Source organism: Amblyomma mixtum, chromosome 5 (assembly GCF_055824585.1).
Source record: "Amblyomma mixtum isolate Tamu chromosome 5, ASM5582458v1, whole genome shotgun sequence".
NCBI lineage: Eukaryota > Metazoa > Arthropoda > Arachnida > Ixodida > Ixodidae > Amblyomma > Amblyomma mixtum.
The window spans coordinates 16235336-16251626 of NC_143016.1; the positions used below are offsets into that span (position 1 = coordinate 16235336).

A 16291-nucleotide genomic window follows, 5' to 3' on the forward strand; every position below is an offset into this window, starting at 1 on the left:
TAACCTACTTGCAGAGCCATGTCTGCCTGCAATATATCAAACATTTGTATCAATAACCTCATTTGAGAGGCCAAATTTGCAAGTAAATGAACGGATACTACATATATTATGCAACTTATGAAGTAACTGCTTCAAGCAGTAAATTGCAACAAGGCACTTTAGTCAGTAACTTTACAAACGGTGCGGAGCATGACGCTCAGTTATCCAGCTGAAGAGTCAATCACTAAATTCACCATAACCACTCCTATAACCATAATATAACCACTATAAACACTAAGCCACTGCAGTGGCTGTTCATGTAAAGGCCAAGACCTGGCTATAACTGATATAACTATGTCATTTCATTTTTTTTTAAATCTGCCGTTCAATGGAAAACTTTCACTAACCATGTAAGAAAATGGTTACAGCTACATGGGTGGCCTAGTTGTTTGAGCAATCCGCCTCGTATGCAGGAAGTGCAGGGTTCGATCCCCAGTGCCGCCGGGTACCAACGGTGAAACAATGGGTACAAGCTTTCCCCTGGTCTGGTGCTTGGCTTCTTTGGGGTGAAATGCTTGGGAAATGGGTCTCAGATCCCACCTTGAGTAAAAAGATGGGCCACAGTGGGATTTACCGCACAAGGCGAATTTCAGTCCCTCGCAGATAGATTTTCCACCGAGGGAGGGTGAGATGACCAAAGGTCCTTTTCCAAGCATTTCACCCCAGAAGAGCCAAGCACCAGGCCGGGGAAATCTTGTATGCATTAGAAAACGGGTGGGTACCCGGTGGCACTGGGTAGCAAACCCGGAACCTCCTGAATGCGAGGGGGATGCTCTACCACAAAGCTTCGATGCCCACTGACCATGTAAGACAACGGTTAGCGCTATATAAGTAGTTGCCAAATATGCTGTGATATCCTCACTGCAAAATAAACAAGAATGACAGTACAGAAAAAAGAGGCAAAGGAAAGTACAAAGGAAAGTGCAAAGACGAAAGTGCAGAGCAGCTCTTGTGCCAACCTCACCTTGAACACTTTATTTGGAACAGACCTGCAGTTGATGCAGTTCCACTAGTTGATGCAACATGGGATAACCCATGTTCTAAGCTTTGCAATCATGCATAGTGACCACCAATTACTAGCAACGAATGGAAAAAGGTTTAAGAAGAGAAACGTCAATAGTGGTTTACTTCATCTATCTCCTTCCGTTCGGAGTACCTCTATATAAATATACTTTCTATCTTATAACAATAACAAGAAGCACCAAAATTGATTGTGCTCTCTATCTCTATGCTTCAACCATTAATACCATCACAAATTATATGTGACAGTGCAAATGACAAATGTGATGAACGTTTCAGAGGGTTAACAGTTAAAATGTTGGTGTGGAATCAGTACGAGTATGCTATACTCAACCTAGTTGGTCCCACAAGCAAAATGTTTTCAATGTCTTTACATATGGAACAGCACTTTGTGCCTTGCACGTCTTCCAATGAACATTTTCTGTACTTTCCAGTGAAATCCATGGTGATGTCTCAAATCCGCATGCACTTCCCACATGCAATGTGCTGATAAGAGAGCCTCGAAAACTGCATTACACCTCAGAAGAGCCTAATTCTCTTTCAAGCTGTCCCAAGACCGACTTATTTAATATAGCAGTGGTGGAAACCAACTTCGCATCTGCATACTATACAGTTGGATACAACTCAAGGACGAAGCAGCAGGTGCGAGCAGGCCCGCCAGCCAATGGCACTGATCAATTCTCAAGAAATCGCGGGTAACCCCCTTGGGGCTATTAGCATGACATCGCTGGGGTGGCACATGAAAGGGGATTCACCTTGGCTTAATCAGAATAAGCATGGTGTCATGAAAATCGGTTGATAACATTGCTGCAGAGCCTCCTATGAGGGGCATCTGCCACTTCGTTGTTGACTTGTATCCGACTGTAGCACACTGTCATTCAATGCGCTAGGTGTAGACGCATCCTGCTTCAGGTGGCATTACTGAATTTGTGAAGCGCAAGCAGGTTAGAACAATGCCACCTAGAATTCCACCTCCACACAGGAACCAAGCAATTGAAATTTTTTAAATAAAAAGGTCATCATCATCAACCAAGCTGTGTCCACCTCAGGACAAAAGCGCCTCCCATATTCCTCCAATTAACCCTAATCTGCGCCAACTGCAGCCACCTTATTGCCACAAACCTCAGATTCCTAATCTCATCCGCCAACCTGACTCTCTCGCCCCCTGTAACGCTTGCCTTCTCTTGGAATCCATTCTGTCAGACCATTGGTTGTCTTGCCTTTGTGTAACATGCCCTGCCAATGCCCATCTGTTCTTCATTTCAACATCGACGTCATTAACTTGCATTATTTCCTGAACCATTACGCTCTCTTCGTCTCTTAACGTTACACCTATCATTTTAATGTGATAGCATTAGAAGTTCCAAGAAGGCGAGAAACTAGAGGGGACACTTAAACTCTGCCTCAAGGGTATGAAGCGACAGCATTAGTGGATTAATACCCATGTACGCAGAAGCGGTCATTCTTCTTTATATTCATAGATCACTGGGAGTCCTCATACCACTCCTAGCCCAGTGGTGCAACAGTTAAGTGATGCGCCACTGCTGTGTGATGGCAGGTGCTGCCACTGGTGGGGCTTGTGGAGAGCCAGGTTGCTCTTCCAGAGCAACCTCTCGCAACCAGTCATTAATTTAACTACCACCTGCCACAATGGGCAATTTGCTCACCATCCGATTGGCATGTTGTGATGACATCACAAGGTTACATGGCCTGGGTGGCCTACCTGCCCCCTAGGTTGCTTCTCTGGGAATTTTTAGTGGATTTTTCGCTCACAGCCAACGAAACCGATGTCAGCTTTTCTGCGGCACGGGCCTCTCAACGCTGTCGCGGTAAAACTGTCTGGCGGCATCAGACTCAGCATGAAGCCTGTGGCAGGTGGTGTATAGGGGGATTTCCCTCTCCCCACTTGCCATTCCTCTCTCTCTCTCTCCACTTTTATGGGAGAGGGGGAAGACGCTGTACAATGAAGAATGACTGAGCAAAAATGAACATGACTCTAAGGAGAAATGCCTTGGACAACAGCAGGCCAACGTGCTAATTGGACAGCCTTCCGAAGAACTATCTGCGCAAAAATGAGGCTTGTGGGAGTTATTCCTTCTCACAATGCTCTCACAAGCCCCTCACAAGCTCTCACATGGCTCTCACAAGCCCCATCAATGACTGTGTTTGAAACTGCTGGTGCAGTGGCACATCATTCAAGTGCTGTGCCAGTCTGCCGGTAGTGGTATGAGGACTCACTGTGATCTGTCAGTGTGGCACATTTTGCATAGTTGCATAGTCTGAATTGGAATGGAATCAAAAAATAGAATAGAATTAGAACTAGAATAGACTGGCAGGTGAAAGAAGAATGCTACTGCATATCCTCTGCATCAATCCAATTGATCGCTCTTAAATTATTTTCTTTGTATAGCTTGCTGCGCTATCCTCAACTTAATTCCAAACCTCATTAGCCCCCAATTTTCTAACCCATAGACGAGTACTGGCAAGGTACAACTGTTGCATAATTTCTTCTTCAGGGCTACTAGTAAGCTGCTATTCACGACCTAATAGGGTTGGCTTTTGTCATGTCCTTCGCCTTCCATGGTGACTGCCAACCAGTTATGCCAAATACTACTAGTACTACTACTACTACTACTACTACTACTACTACTACTACCACTACTACCACTACCACTACCACTACTACTACTATTACTACTACTACCACTGCTACTACTAATATTATTAATACTAACAACAACAACAATAGCAATATTACTACTAGATCTATGAGGAAATAGTGGGAATGTTGGAGATAGACTCCTTCATATATGATAGTTAAGGGTAACGGAGTGGATTCCAAGAGAAAGCAAACGTAGCAGGGGACGGCAGAAAGTTAGGTGGGCGGATGAGATTAAGAAGTTTGCGGGGATACAGTGGCGGCAACTGACAAAGGACAGGGTTAATTGGAGAGACATGGGAGAGGCCTTTGCCCTGCAGTGGGTGTAGTCAGGCTGATGATGGTGATGATGATATATGATAGTTAAAAAAATGGGCTTCCAATTTCAAAATGTGGTTTTAGGAGCCTGAAGATGAATTCTATGCTGGTTGACCATCCACAACAACCTCCCAGGAAACTTTACAATTCTCAGTATGGTTATGAATGATCTGAGTACCACAAGTGGAAAGCAGCAGAGGCATTAATGACATCCCAGGAAAGAACACACCATGTTATTCATAATATTCTACGCTTTAACAAACATCATGCTGGATGCCAAGGTTGTTGAGCTCTGTTCACAAACATTAATGAGAGACAATGTCAAAACGAAACTTGTACATGTTTGAAGCGGATCCTGAATCTTTTATTGCAAGATACATAACTATGGATGAAACATGGGTTCACCCCTTCCTACCAGAATATAAACAGCACATTGCAGTGGAAATATCTCTCACCTCCGAAACCCAAGGAGGCAAATGTCATCCAACCTGCTGGCAAGGTGACGGGCTCAATATTCTGGGATTCTATAGCTGTTTCATTGATATAATGTCTTAAAAAGAGTCAAACAGTTACTGAACAACACCATGCAACCCTTTTGGACAAACTGAAGTCTGCAATGGAGCAAAAAATGAAAAGAATGCTGAGAAAACGTGTGTTGTTGCATGAAGATAGTGCACCACCTCATTCATCAGCTGTCGCCATATCAAAAATGCATGATTATGAGTTTCAACTTGTTCAGCATCCTCCATACTCACCTGACCTGACTGCTTCAGGTTAGTATCTTTTCTCCTAGCCAAAAAAAAAAAACCCTTGCAGGAAGCAGATTTGTCTCATATGATGACATCATTATTGGAGGACTATTCGGACACGCGGGAAGAAACTTTCTGTTTGGAGGGCATTAAAAAGGTTACAGCCAAGATAGAACAATTGCCTGGATACCAGGAAGGACTGTGTAGGAAAATAGGCAATAAATATTATTTCTGCATCTTTTTTTTCCTTGGTTGGGCTTTTCAGTCAACCCTCGTACGAGCACCTGCCAAATGCACTCCACTTGATTCTATTCTCCAGCGAAAAGGCACCTGCATTCAAAAGCACCACTTGAACATTCACACTATTTAACTCTACTCACTGCATGTTTCATGCAAAATGCCATCAATGGAATCACATGCACATTGTTTGCTATGTTGCAATGAAAATCACAGTGGTCAAAGCTAACATAAAAAAGAAGGAAATTCAACTAGGGTGGCCTATCACAAAATCAAGGACAAATATGCCGGCTAGTCAAAGAGTAATACTTCACCACATCTGCACTTCTTGCTTAACATGATATAACATGATAATTTCGCATCACCACAAGTATATCACATTGCTTTTTTTTAGCTTTGGAACTTCATGCATCATGCAGACAGTGCATGCCACAAGATGAAATTTTGTAGACGTAAAGACCATCATAAATAGACTTGGGTGACAGAGGGCAAAACAACACCATGACAGGACAAATGGCAGATCACTGCCTTGAACAAAGTCCGTGTTTTCAAAGTGGTCTTGCCCTCCCCACCAGGAAGCACTTTCTCTAGTGTCACACAAATCTTATCTCTGGAGGCCGAGCGGGAAAAACGAACAACTCCAAGCAGTGGTTCCAGAAAATCTCTGTGGCTCATCACAAAGCCCTGATGCTCGTGCAAAGATAAGAGATCTCGCAGGCTTACGATAGCCTCTCCTGTCCGTCGGCAACAACAGTGGTGTGGAAAATTTGCACCTTGAGCTCAGCTGGAGCGACAACAGGGGCAACAGGTCTGCGCTGTGACGACGTATCTTCCACTGCGCCGTAACAGGCTCCTGCAGAGGTACTGCAAGAGAAGCTGACGCAAGGGCAAGCAATTGTATGCAAATGCCATTGCATCTCTGAAGCTTGGCACTCCACAAAAGCAATGCACAAACACCCTACAAAGACAGAGCAAATTCTATCTAAAAATGCACTCCAGCTCACATAGCACTGCTAGGTGCCTGTTGGAAAAGCAGTTCTAGTAATTCAATCAAGGTTCCTCAAGAAGACCTTACCATAAATCACCACATTTCTCTGCCCTAGAATAAAAATAAATACATTTGCATATACCAAGAAGTACAGCCTGGCTATGAATCATGGCACAGCGGAGAATCGCAGATTAATTCTGCCATCATGCTTTAACATGCGCTGAGAACGCAATACACATTTCTGCATTTCATGACTATTGAAATGTAGCCTACACAGCTGGGATTGAATCAAAGTGGAAGAATGACGCAGCTGCTAAACAGACATCCAGCAAAAATACCTTGTGGCCCTGGTAGTGCTGTTTAATCAATGAAGATTCAGTAAGTTCTCAATAAGTATGGTGCGTTCACAAAGGCAAGATGAGGTAGCTCTCTGCACTTTGACAACTTAGCATTTTTTTGCTGTGAGACAGAGCGGTATTTTGCCTATTGTTAAAAGAGTTTGAGTAACAGGCCCTCTTGGCCTAGCATGTACTTGATCAGCTGGATCAGAAGGGAACACAGAGCACTGCAGTGTAAAGAAGGGCAACTGCACTCCCTGTCTCATTTACATTTTCAAAATGCAAATTCCCACTGACATGGGCTGGCTTCGAGATCCCTGCCTGTATTCCACTAAAAGAACACTATACCAGCAGTTTCCTTGCTCTCAGTGCAGAGATGGCACATCATGCATAATGAGAAAAACGTGCGCAATTTAAAGGTGCACTAAAGAGGAATCTGAATTCATCTTTTTACAGCGGGAACTCGATCTACACGTTCCGAGCATTCTTAGACACTTTAAATTATTGTCCTGTATGGCCGATTTCTCTAATTCAAATTGGATTAAACGTCCCGGCTGCCGCCTTTTTTTGAACTCACCGATTAAGGTAGGAGAAGTCAACTAGCACGTGAAGTGCCTTTCAGGTAGTCGCCTGACGGCTTCGCTTTCGCTTTTATTTTGTCTTTTAGGTTTCCTTGAATAAATAGATCCAGTAAGAGACTACACAGCTGCAAATTAGGCCCACAGAAATAAAGATATGTGTGGACTCTTTGCTTTTGCCGATTGCGACGTATCATTCCACCGATGGCAGAGTGACAAACCACCACGGGACTGGCTGAAAGGTTGGTTGACTCCTCCTACCGTCAGCGGTGAATTTTAGGGAAATCGGCTGCCCAGGACAATAATTTGAAGTTTCTAAGAATGCTCGGAACGTATAGATCAAATTCCCACGGTAAAAAGACGAGTTCAGATTCCTCTTTAATGCAACTTCAACCATGGAAAAGCTTGTCAGGTAGTGCCTGACAGCAGACTAGCACAGCTGTGTTGTGTTGTTGGGAGGAGCCAGACTTGGTACTGCAAAGGGTTAAACAAGGTACCTTCCTCCTCTTCTTATACCTTTCTTGATTTATGGCTTGAAACTTCATTTCCACACTTCAGTTCTATTTTCAAGAATCATGCTCCTATGTGAAAAGCAAAAATGATAAAGAGGTCTTGTACTGCCAGCCACAAAACTTTACAGGATGCGGCTCTACAGGAAAAAATTTATTTCGAAGTAGTCACATAGGCCAATTGCCTGAAATGCCTGAAGATGTGTGGTAACGAGCGTACACTACAGGCTGGTAACATTACAAGGTGGCTGGGTTCGGAGGCAGTGCAACAATAATTTTTTCCCGACAATCCTCTTAACTTTTTTGGCCAACAGTACATAGCACACACTAAGAATGTAGCTTCTAGGATTACATCATGAAAACAATACCCAACCTATCAGACTCTCTAACAAAACTATGTGCACTTGGGATGCTTCTCTTCAGAGGAAGTATAAACCAATGTCCAGATAACACCATAATTCTTGACACACTGAAACTGAACAGAACTGACCTTTGCTGTGGCAATAACTAAATTCACCAGCCAGTTTTCGTGTTTGTTCCAAGGTGTCTGCATCTGTTTTTCTATACGTCACTGCCGGCATGTGCATTGTCCGTAAATTTGAGGTTAAACACAGTTATAAATGCAGCAAGAAAGCGGTAAAATAAGCTGAAATTTAGGTGGTAACATATGTTTCCATAATGTAACGCCTGCTGTGTACAAGGTGGGACTCGATGCTGCTTTTGATAGTTTGCTAGTCCTTCAGTAATGTAAAATAATGAATACTGGATGCTGCACCAGGGGAGGATTTATCGGTCGCTCTTGGAGGGGGCGGCTTGGGGGGGGGGGTAGGGGGGGGGGCAGTCCCATCTGAGCCATGTATTTCTTCGACTTTGTTGGGCGAAAGATGGGGTTTGGCATGTTTCCCAATGCAAAACTGTGGGCAACTGCCCTCACCACCATTCCCACATATAAATCTGCCCCTGTGCTGTATGAAGAATCATCTCAACATTTATATATCAGTAGCAGTGGTACGCTTTTTATGCAATTTGTGTTCGTACAGACTGCGCAAAGATACCAAAAAGATCAATCAACACCAAACTGATGCTCTTGAGACAAGTATGCTTGGCGGCAAGCTTTGTGATTGCACATTAAGAAAACAAGCTACATCAAAACATGAAAAAAGTCACTGTTTGAGTTATAGTGCTTTTGGATCCTCTTTGCTTCTTGAACAAAATTATACATAACAGCTGGGTTTGCATCACATAGCGCTGAATTTGTCAATCTGATGAACGTGGCATGCAAGTAATGACAGTGAGGTTGACACTCATTGCAACGTTGATAAACATGGTACACAAACAAACAGGACATTTTCTTCATACTACACTGAGATCTTACTTTTCTTGTACTCTCCAAGGCTGATCTAACAGAAAAATTTGCCTATGCGGATGAAGGCAAATTGAAAATGTTTTTGCTGGTGGGGGTGGTAGTGTAAATGGACAGGCGGGATTAGTCTTACAGTGACCTGTTGACAACTGCTCCTCCTGAGCCACTGATTTAACTGATTGCATCTCTACCACTGTTCCATAAGGCCAGTGCCCTCTAACAACTTCGAGAGTGATCGCGACACTGGTGACCGCTCAATTCGGGGGCACTCAGGGTACACGATGCAAGAGACATTAAGGGAACATTCAGTCTCCTCAGGTTTTTAAGATGCTGTTTCTGAGGGAGTATTGTGACCTCCTGGCAATCGATGCAGCTTAAATTATGAAATCAACAGGGCCTGTTCTTCCCGCTTATAGTGAAATATTTCTCTACTTCAGCATACGTTGCGTACATGAAGCAGCTCAAAGGCTGATGCGGCATCGTTTCTTTTTTTGCTCTGAAGCATGACTGGGACCAGGTATGTTAACCTGAATAAGAACAGAAAATGAAAGATAAAAAATTTACTTTGTAACAGTACCCATGACACAAGGTAAAGCTGGACTAAACAGTCAATTTCACAGTCTTGGCAGAAGATACTGCCAAGGCACTCACTACCGACAATGTTACCTACAATCCTACCTACAATCTTGTGTCAGTTGCAAAACAATCTTCTTACTTCTGCTGGCATCTTCTGGGGTGTTTGGCGGATCTTCATTTAGGTTGTCACCACGCATAACAAAGCGATACACATAACCAGACCGGCCTGTCAGGGGCCAAGCTTTGTAGCCCCACTTCTTAGGTTTGCTTTTCAAGTAGACATTGAGAAAATGCCTTCTTTTGTAAGGGATGATCATTTCATCAAAAGCAACACAAGGTTCAGGATGGCCAGTTAGCGAAAATGTGTTGTTTAGGCTCGTAATCATGTGCCACACCTTACAAAAGCAGTCATAGCCTTTGTCTCCTTTTAGCCGTGCTTCTTCATTGTTGCCTACTTGAAATAGGGACACGATTTTGTTGAACCTGTAACTGGTAATGGAGTCAGCGACACCCGCTTGAAAAGTGTTAGCTGACCAATACATCCTTCTAAAAGGTAGACCGACGATAGTCATGTCAAGAACAATGCCGATAAACTTGTGCATCTCAAGGATTGATACAGCAAGGATGCAGGTGCGTTTTTCTTGAATCCTGAAACTGTATGTGTTAAAAGTGAGGAACTATTTCAAGTCGGAGTCAACGAGCTTCAATAACATGTTCAAGGGGGTCTTCACTCTATCTAAACCGTCTGCTGGCTTCTAAGCACTTTGTTCTTCATCTCGATTGATAATGATATCCTTTTTTCACCAAGTGACACTTTTTTGTGCTCCTTTTTTTTTTTAGGTCGATGTCACCTTCGCATCTTGCTCATTGTCTGTAAATCCTTTGTTCTCACTATGCATTATCCTCTCGGGCAGCATATGGCGCTCGTCGCAACCCCACCAATCTTAAGTTTTCATCATCACTTCCACTTGGGTACTCGAAAAGAATTGCGTGGATGTCCCTGCCAGCCAGCCGATGCCTGCATTCAAGAAAACACTTCTTAATATCAATATATCTACTGAAGTTGAATCTGGACAACAGCTGTGAAGGTCCACTTGGTGCAAAAAAATTAGGTGCTGCAATTACTCTGACATAAGGGCTACAAGAGATTGTAATTTTTTATGCATTTCTCTGGAAGGTCGGATGTCAGCTTCCTGGGTGCCACAAATGTGTATGTAAGCCGAATCAAATTAAATGCTTGACAAGGAGCAGTCTTAGAAACATGAAACTGCTTAAGTATATTCGCTAAGCTTCTGGAAAATGGCTCTCAGTGTTCTCAACAATATATTATGGGTGCTGAGATAAGCATTTCAGAAAAATGATGCCCACTTACCGCCTTGGCCGGCTGCCCGTTGAGTCCATGATTTCAACGCTGAAAATGCTGCTCTGCGGTACCCGTAACGCCATCCATTGACTGCGAGTACAAGCACCAACTGCGATGTGCGGCAGAAGAATGGGGTTCCTTCAGCATGTTTTTACACTAAAAAAAAAAAGAAACACTACTGCCACGTTTATGGCACTTGCTATACAAAGGATTACCTAAATTGACACTCTGTATACATTTTTGTTCTTCTTCACTGACACATTTCATTGTTACCATTGCTTTTGTTTGTAGGTTGTATATTTATAATAATTACTCGACTGCTTTCCATTGTTTGCGATTTTACCGATATACTTTGTTCTAGGAGGTCCCCCTTGACAGTCATGAATTATAGGACCTTCTTCTGCACTAATTCTATAGTACTCACTATTAATGTAAGCATTAATGAATAAACTTTAGTGACTGAATGAATATGCTGCCATTTTTCTTTATATTGTCATTTGTGGCTGGTTAGAGCAAAGTAATGCCCCACCACTACCAGGCTTCACCCAATGAAAAAGACTGAATGGGACACATGACACTGCATAAGCCAATGCCCCCTCCCCACAAAATAAAAAAGGATAATGAAAAAATCAAAATAAATTTATTACGTAATAGACTAAGGCATTATCTTTCTATTACTGTATTTACTCGCATAATGGCCCCTTTTTTTTCCAAAAACTCTGCATATTTGGGGAGGGGTTGCACATTCATAATGTATAGAAAAATATTTTTAAAAATATGACGTGTTAGAAACAGAATAAAAAGTAGGCTGGTGGAATTAATACTTCATCTGTATGAGTTGCTTCCTGCATAAAACAAAACGCACTCTTCAGCAAGGCTTACATGCTCAACAACATAGTCCACAGCTTTTACCTCAAACCAGCATGCATCATAACTTGTGGAGCAGCTCATAATGCTATCCAAAAACAGTGCAACTAGACTACACTCTACCAGAACTCACAGAATTCAGCATGAAGTCCAACCACAAGTTGCTGCAAATCTTAGCATGGCAGATCAAACGGAGGAACCCTTTCTATTGGTTCCTACTGGTCCTCATATTCCCGGTGGAACATTCTTTTTTGGCTCTTCGTCCCATATGCGAGGTAGACTTGGTATTCAAAAAAGGCACTTTATAGTAACGTGTAGTAGTTTCAGCATTCATAAATGGGTGCCTGCTAGCATTCACTATCATCAGCAGCAGACTGCATGCCCCAAAAAATGGGGTGTGTATATAACACGAGGGAAGAAAATCGTATTTTTTGGCACTCAAAGTACAGCGGTGTATTTATTTTGCGAATGCATTCATTACGAGAGTAAATACAGTATGCAATGCATAAATATTTCATAAATTTTTTTTTTATCATAGGCCATGAAAAGATATATTTTTCTTGGAAACCATTCAATTATTAACATTACTTTTACTAATGCAAAGCAGTAGCCCTGGGATCTTGCTTTGATGCACACAGAAAAATGATTTTTTCAATTTTTTCAAAGTGGTTGCACAACTGAAGTGTTTACCGAATCAGACGCCCCTTTGGTTGGTTCATTTCAGCTATTCATTGCATACATTACCAACCGTATATATAACTTTTCCATGCCCATGCTATACCCTCCTGCCTTGGTGTATGTGCTGCAAGACTTTCAGAGCCACAGCTACCATTTGAAATACAAAAGGGTGTTAGTGTAAGGAGGCATTTGATACTGCAACGGAAATGAGACATCAGAATAGTACCTGTGTTTTGGGGGCTTGCTGCCAAAAGATACTGCACAAACTCAACTTGAAGTGAAGCCACACTGTGGATGATAAGAGTTCAAAGAGGCCACCGATGAAACAACAAATAACTGAAGCAATTTCTCTAAAAGCAGTCTAACATACCAGCCAGTCTGCATGCATTACATGCAGCTTTTCACACTGGTAAGTGATATTTCCAGAGAGGTGGCTTTTTTGGTAGAAATCAGGTTTGATCAGTTTTTATGCATTTAGTTAAGGGGTGCAAGAACAAAGAAAACTGAAAATGGCTGGGTATGTACAAGTTGTGATTGGTCTGGCTGCACATTTTTATAATGGCAGGTTATATTCTTGCCATTAACTTTAGATTACACAACAAAATGTTCAAATGTGTCTCCTAGGATTATTTATAAGGGGTACAGTTATATCCATCCCAATTAGCCAAAGTAGCAGATTTAAAAGTTCAAAGAGGAATCAACACAGTAGCCTAAACATACACCGATGGCTTTCACTAGGGAAGCAATAGAAGTTACAATGACAGTCTCAGTGCAGGCAGACACATGTGAGCACTGTTAAATAATGTGCCTCCAGAAAAAAAAAAGAAGAATCTGTTAACTGCTAGCTTTTCTCTCAGTGCTAAGTTCACTCAGATAAAACTTGCATGCTTTAATTAAAACAATGCCAATAACTGTGTATGTTTACACAAGCTAAAAAGAAAACACTGCTCCTTAAAAGCACAATTCCTTCTAACAAAAGTTAATGACACAGTCAGAATATGTTCTATGACGAAGTATCACTATATATTTTATGAGCTATGTAAATCACTAAGTATTTTTGAATACAATAAATGTTTTCTTGACCGAGTAATACAAATTAAAGAAATGTAGACCATGCGCACATAATCATATATATGCCAAGCTGAATGCATCTGTTGCCTAACACACAAAAGGTTACAGTGTGACAATATGTCCTTGGTTGTGGTAATCAATACATGCATAATATCAACAGAAAGATAAAATGACAACATATTCAGGCAGTCAGAAAAACAAGAACTCCAACAAGAAAAACCACTTTTTGTTCATTTGATGCAATAAATTTCTTTTGCTATGCACACAAAAACACTCCACAAATACAAGTGACACACATTGAACTGATGATGCCTTCATCGAACTCCTCTAACGAAGTGAAGAAAACAAACCATATTGAAGTTTTAGAGACTTTTCCTGCAAAACATATTCTCTCTGACTTTCCTGTTAATAAACGCTCTCTCGCTATATATATATATATAGATAAATGTTCACCAATTAGTCAACATAAAAAAAACGTTGAAAATAATGTGGCTCTGTTTTGTGATGTAATTTAGTCTATTCGATCACGACAGATATCTAGGTAACATTCCAGTGACGTCCAAGTAACCACCAATAGTGGTACATTGTTTTTCACCAAGAAGTTCGAATAGGATGAATTTCGAAAAGGTATAAAAGCCATCTCCATTTTCAGAATTAGGACACTTTTCCAAACAGGTATCGTAAAAGACTGTGTCATCTGTAAGAGGACAAAGCACACAAGAGAAGTACTTCGGACTGAATGCTAACAAGCAGACACAGCTGCTTGCAATGCATGAGTGCCCTAATGCATTAGTAATGCGCGGATGGTGAAGTTCACAGTCGACACTGTGCATTCACTGACAATGAAACGTCTGCCTGACACACAAAGCAGCCTCATCAATCACTGGCAGAACTAACGCAAAAAGCAACTGTGCACTGCTTGGCATATAAAATGACATGTCACCGGATAACTTCTTCGCAGACACAACATAATACAGTGTTTCTGCAAGCGCATATGTGTCTAGTGCCATATTTAAGAACGTGGACGTGCACGGTCATGTGGAAGAAAGCATACAGAGCAAGTAAAACATGTTGTATCTACAGAAATAAATAGCAATATACTCGCAAAAGGGCTGCTATCCACTCAAGATGTAAGAATAACGAGTACCAGAGCACAATAATGAAATCAAGTTGAGATGTTGAGGCATGTTTACGGAACTTGCAAAAGTCTAATAAAATTACTGGCTGGATTTTTATGCTGTCTGTAGGTTAAAGATACAGGGTCGTCGCGTGACCAAGTGACGTCATTTAGTTTTCTTCACGACATACGTACGTACCACTACCAACCCAGTACCCTATAATTATGTTAATGTTCCTTTCCTCATAACGTAAGGTAACGCATATCCAACGCTTTACTGTGAGAAGAGCAATTTCTTCACACTGATGCGATTACACCGGCGTCACAATGAAGCGATATCGCTGCTCTGATAGTCAAACGAGAGCAGCAAATAAAGTGCACGCTGCGACGCAGAGCCAAAAGCTTTCGCGTCCGTTGGTCACGCTAGCGCAACCAAATCTGCAAAATAATACACTTGAACTTGCCCTCAGTTTATCTGTACATGAAATGGTCGTAAACTACAAAGTACGCGCGCATTTAGACAAAGCGCCTTCCTCCTCTCGCTGGTTAGAACAAAGAAACTAAGACGGAAGTGAAAGAGAGATGCGAGTTTCTACCCCGTCGAACAACAGATTTATGATCAGTGTACAAGTTATTGATGATGAACATAAACAATTAATTCACATTTATATGTTTACCTAAAGTACCTAAAGCACGCCTAGAGGCACTGGTTGTTTACAATGATTGCAGCTGAGCTATGCTGAGCTATCGGCCAGAGCCCAACAGTTCGATAAAACGCATTTGTAACTACAACATTACTCACGAAATAAAGCGCGTGTACAGTCATTCTCACCTCGGGAACACAGAGCGAACAGTACAAAACATCGCGCAAAATGCGGCACTAAGATTCCGATGTGAGATGCAGAAAAATAAAAAAAAAAGCGCGCGACCCAAGCAGTTTCGTTATCGATTTCGCTATGCTCGGCGGAGCGACGATGGCCTCGTCTGGCAACGGCAGCGGTTGTTTACATCTTCGCAAGACCATTCCCGATTCCCCTCCGCGGTCGCCTTTCCCCCCCTCCCACTCGTGATACTTGGACTCAACCTCTCTCTCGGGCCAATCAACGACTCCTGTTATTTGGTCTAAAGTGCTATGTACGGAAATGATTGATCAAGTGGCATGAATGTGGCCGTGCGTTTTTGTTTCCCAAAGTGGTAAAGAGATTGTTCACCCTTCCCCCACTCCGGGTTGCCGCTACCGACGTAGTGAGCTGCTGTCGGCCCGCTTTGACCAAGGTGTATACACACAGCAGAGGTCCAAGGAAGAGTCGCCGATACCGCGGATCTCGGAATATGCCACAAAGCCGCGTTGTTGAAACCGCTGCTGGTTTCCTGCCACACAGCCGGATTGTCTACCCGTCATGAGCTACGCTGTGTTGTGTTGTGCGTGATCGTGGTGACGCCGAGAGCGTTTTGATATTTCCACTTTGGCCGGCTTGTTTTCTTCTGGTGTCGACGCTTGCATCCATGTGGGCCGCGATCTTGTTTGGGTGCCCCGGTCCGTGCCAGCGTGCTTCACGATCGGATTGCTGAGTTTCGTCGAGGCAAACAGGTGAGAATCGAAACGACGACTTTAGCGTATTTGGATTTGCAGCCCGCGAAACAGCTTTCGGCGCCGATCGCCGTTTCCGACGCGAGGGTTAGCGGCTCGTTCGGTCGGTTTCTCTTCCATGAACAACAGAAGCAACGAAACATTCGAGACCACGTATTTCTTAATTCGGGTGTTTCAGCCACCTTCACTGCCTTTAATAAACTTGGTTGCTGGTAACGACGAGTTTCGTC

The 16291-nt window shown here is 42.6% G+C and overlaps 2 protein-coding genes across 8 annotated transcripts in view; one reads left to right on the forward strand and one right to left on the reverse strand.

Moving 5' to 3' along the window:
- Positions 1 to 466: 466 nt before the first annotated feature.
- LOC149341379 (GIGYF family protein Gyf-like) lies at positions 467 to 15356 on the reverse strand. Of its 4 annotated transcripts, none has more exons than XM_089543470.1 (5): positions 15303 to 15356; positions 12509 to 12570; positions 10747 to 10846; positions 5746 to 5898; positions 467 to 5115 (listed from the first exon to the last, which is right to left on the reverse strand). In XM_089543470.1, exons 1-5 carry the CDS (start codon positions 15332 to 15334, stop codon positions 5094 to 5096), a joined length of 369 nt encoding a protein of 122 aa, XP_089399596.1. In that variant the 5' UTR covers positions 15335 to 15356; the 3' UTR covers positions 467 to 5093. The 4 variants fall into 4 exon arrangements, 3 of the variants coding, with proteins under 3 accessions (XP_089399596.1, XP_089399595.1, XP_089399597.1); XM_089543469.1 differs by lacking the exon at positions 15303 to 15356 and adding an exon at positions 14501 to 14802; XM_089543471.1 differs by lacking the exons at positions 467 to 5115; positions 5746 to 5898 and adding an exon at positions 8388 to 10392.
- Positions 15357 to 15501: 145 nt separating this feature from the next.
- InR (Insulin-like receptor) overlaps positions 15502 to 16291 on the forward strand; it is a 194571-nt gene continuing 193781 nt past the window's right edge. For all 4 annotated transcript variants that reach the window (XM_089543464.1, XM_089543462.1, XM_089543466.1 and 1 more), the window contains exon 1: positions 15502 to 16061. The gene's annotated coding sequence lies outside the window, so the exon portion shown is untranslated. The remainder of the gene's footprint in view (positions 16062 to 16291) is intronic.

Excerpts from the sequence above, each read along its gene's own strand:
- LOC149341379 (XM_089543469.1), bottom strand. The coding sequence starts at position 14,540 with ATGCCTCAACATCTCAACTTGATTTCATTATTGTGCTCTG. Across the intron at positions 12,571-14,500 it reads GATTTCATTATTGTGCTCTG|TGTGGCTTCACTTCAAGTTG; the intron begins GTACTCGTTATT and ends TATCATCCACAG. Across the intron at positions 10,847-12,508 it reads AGCAAGCCCCCAAAACACAG|TTGGTGCTTGTACTCGCAGT; the intron begins GTACTATTCTGA and ends CGCACATCGCAG.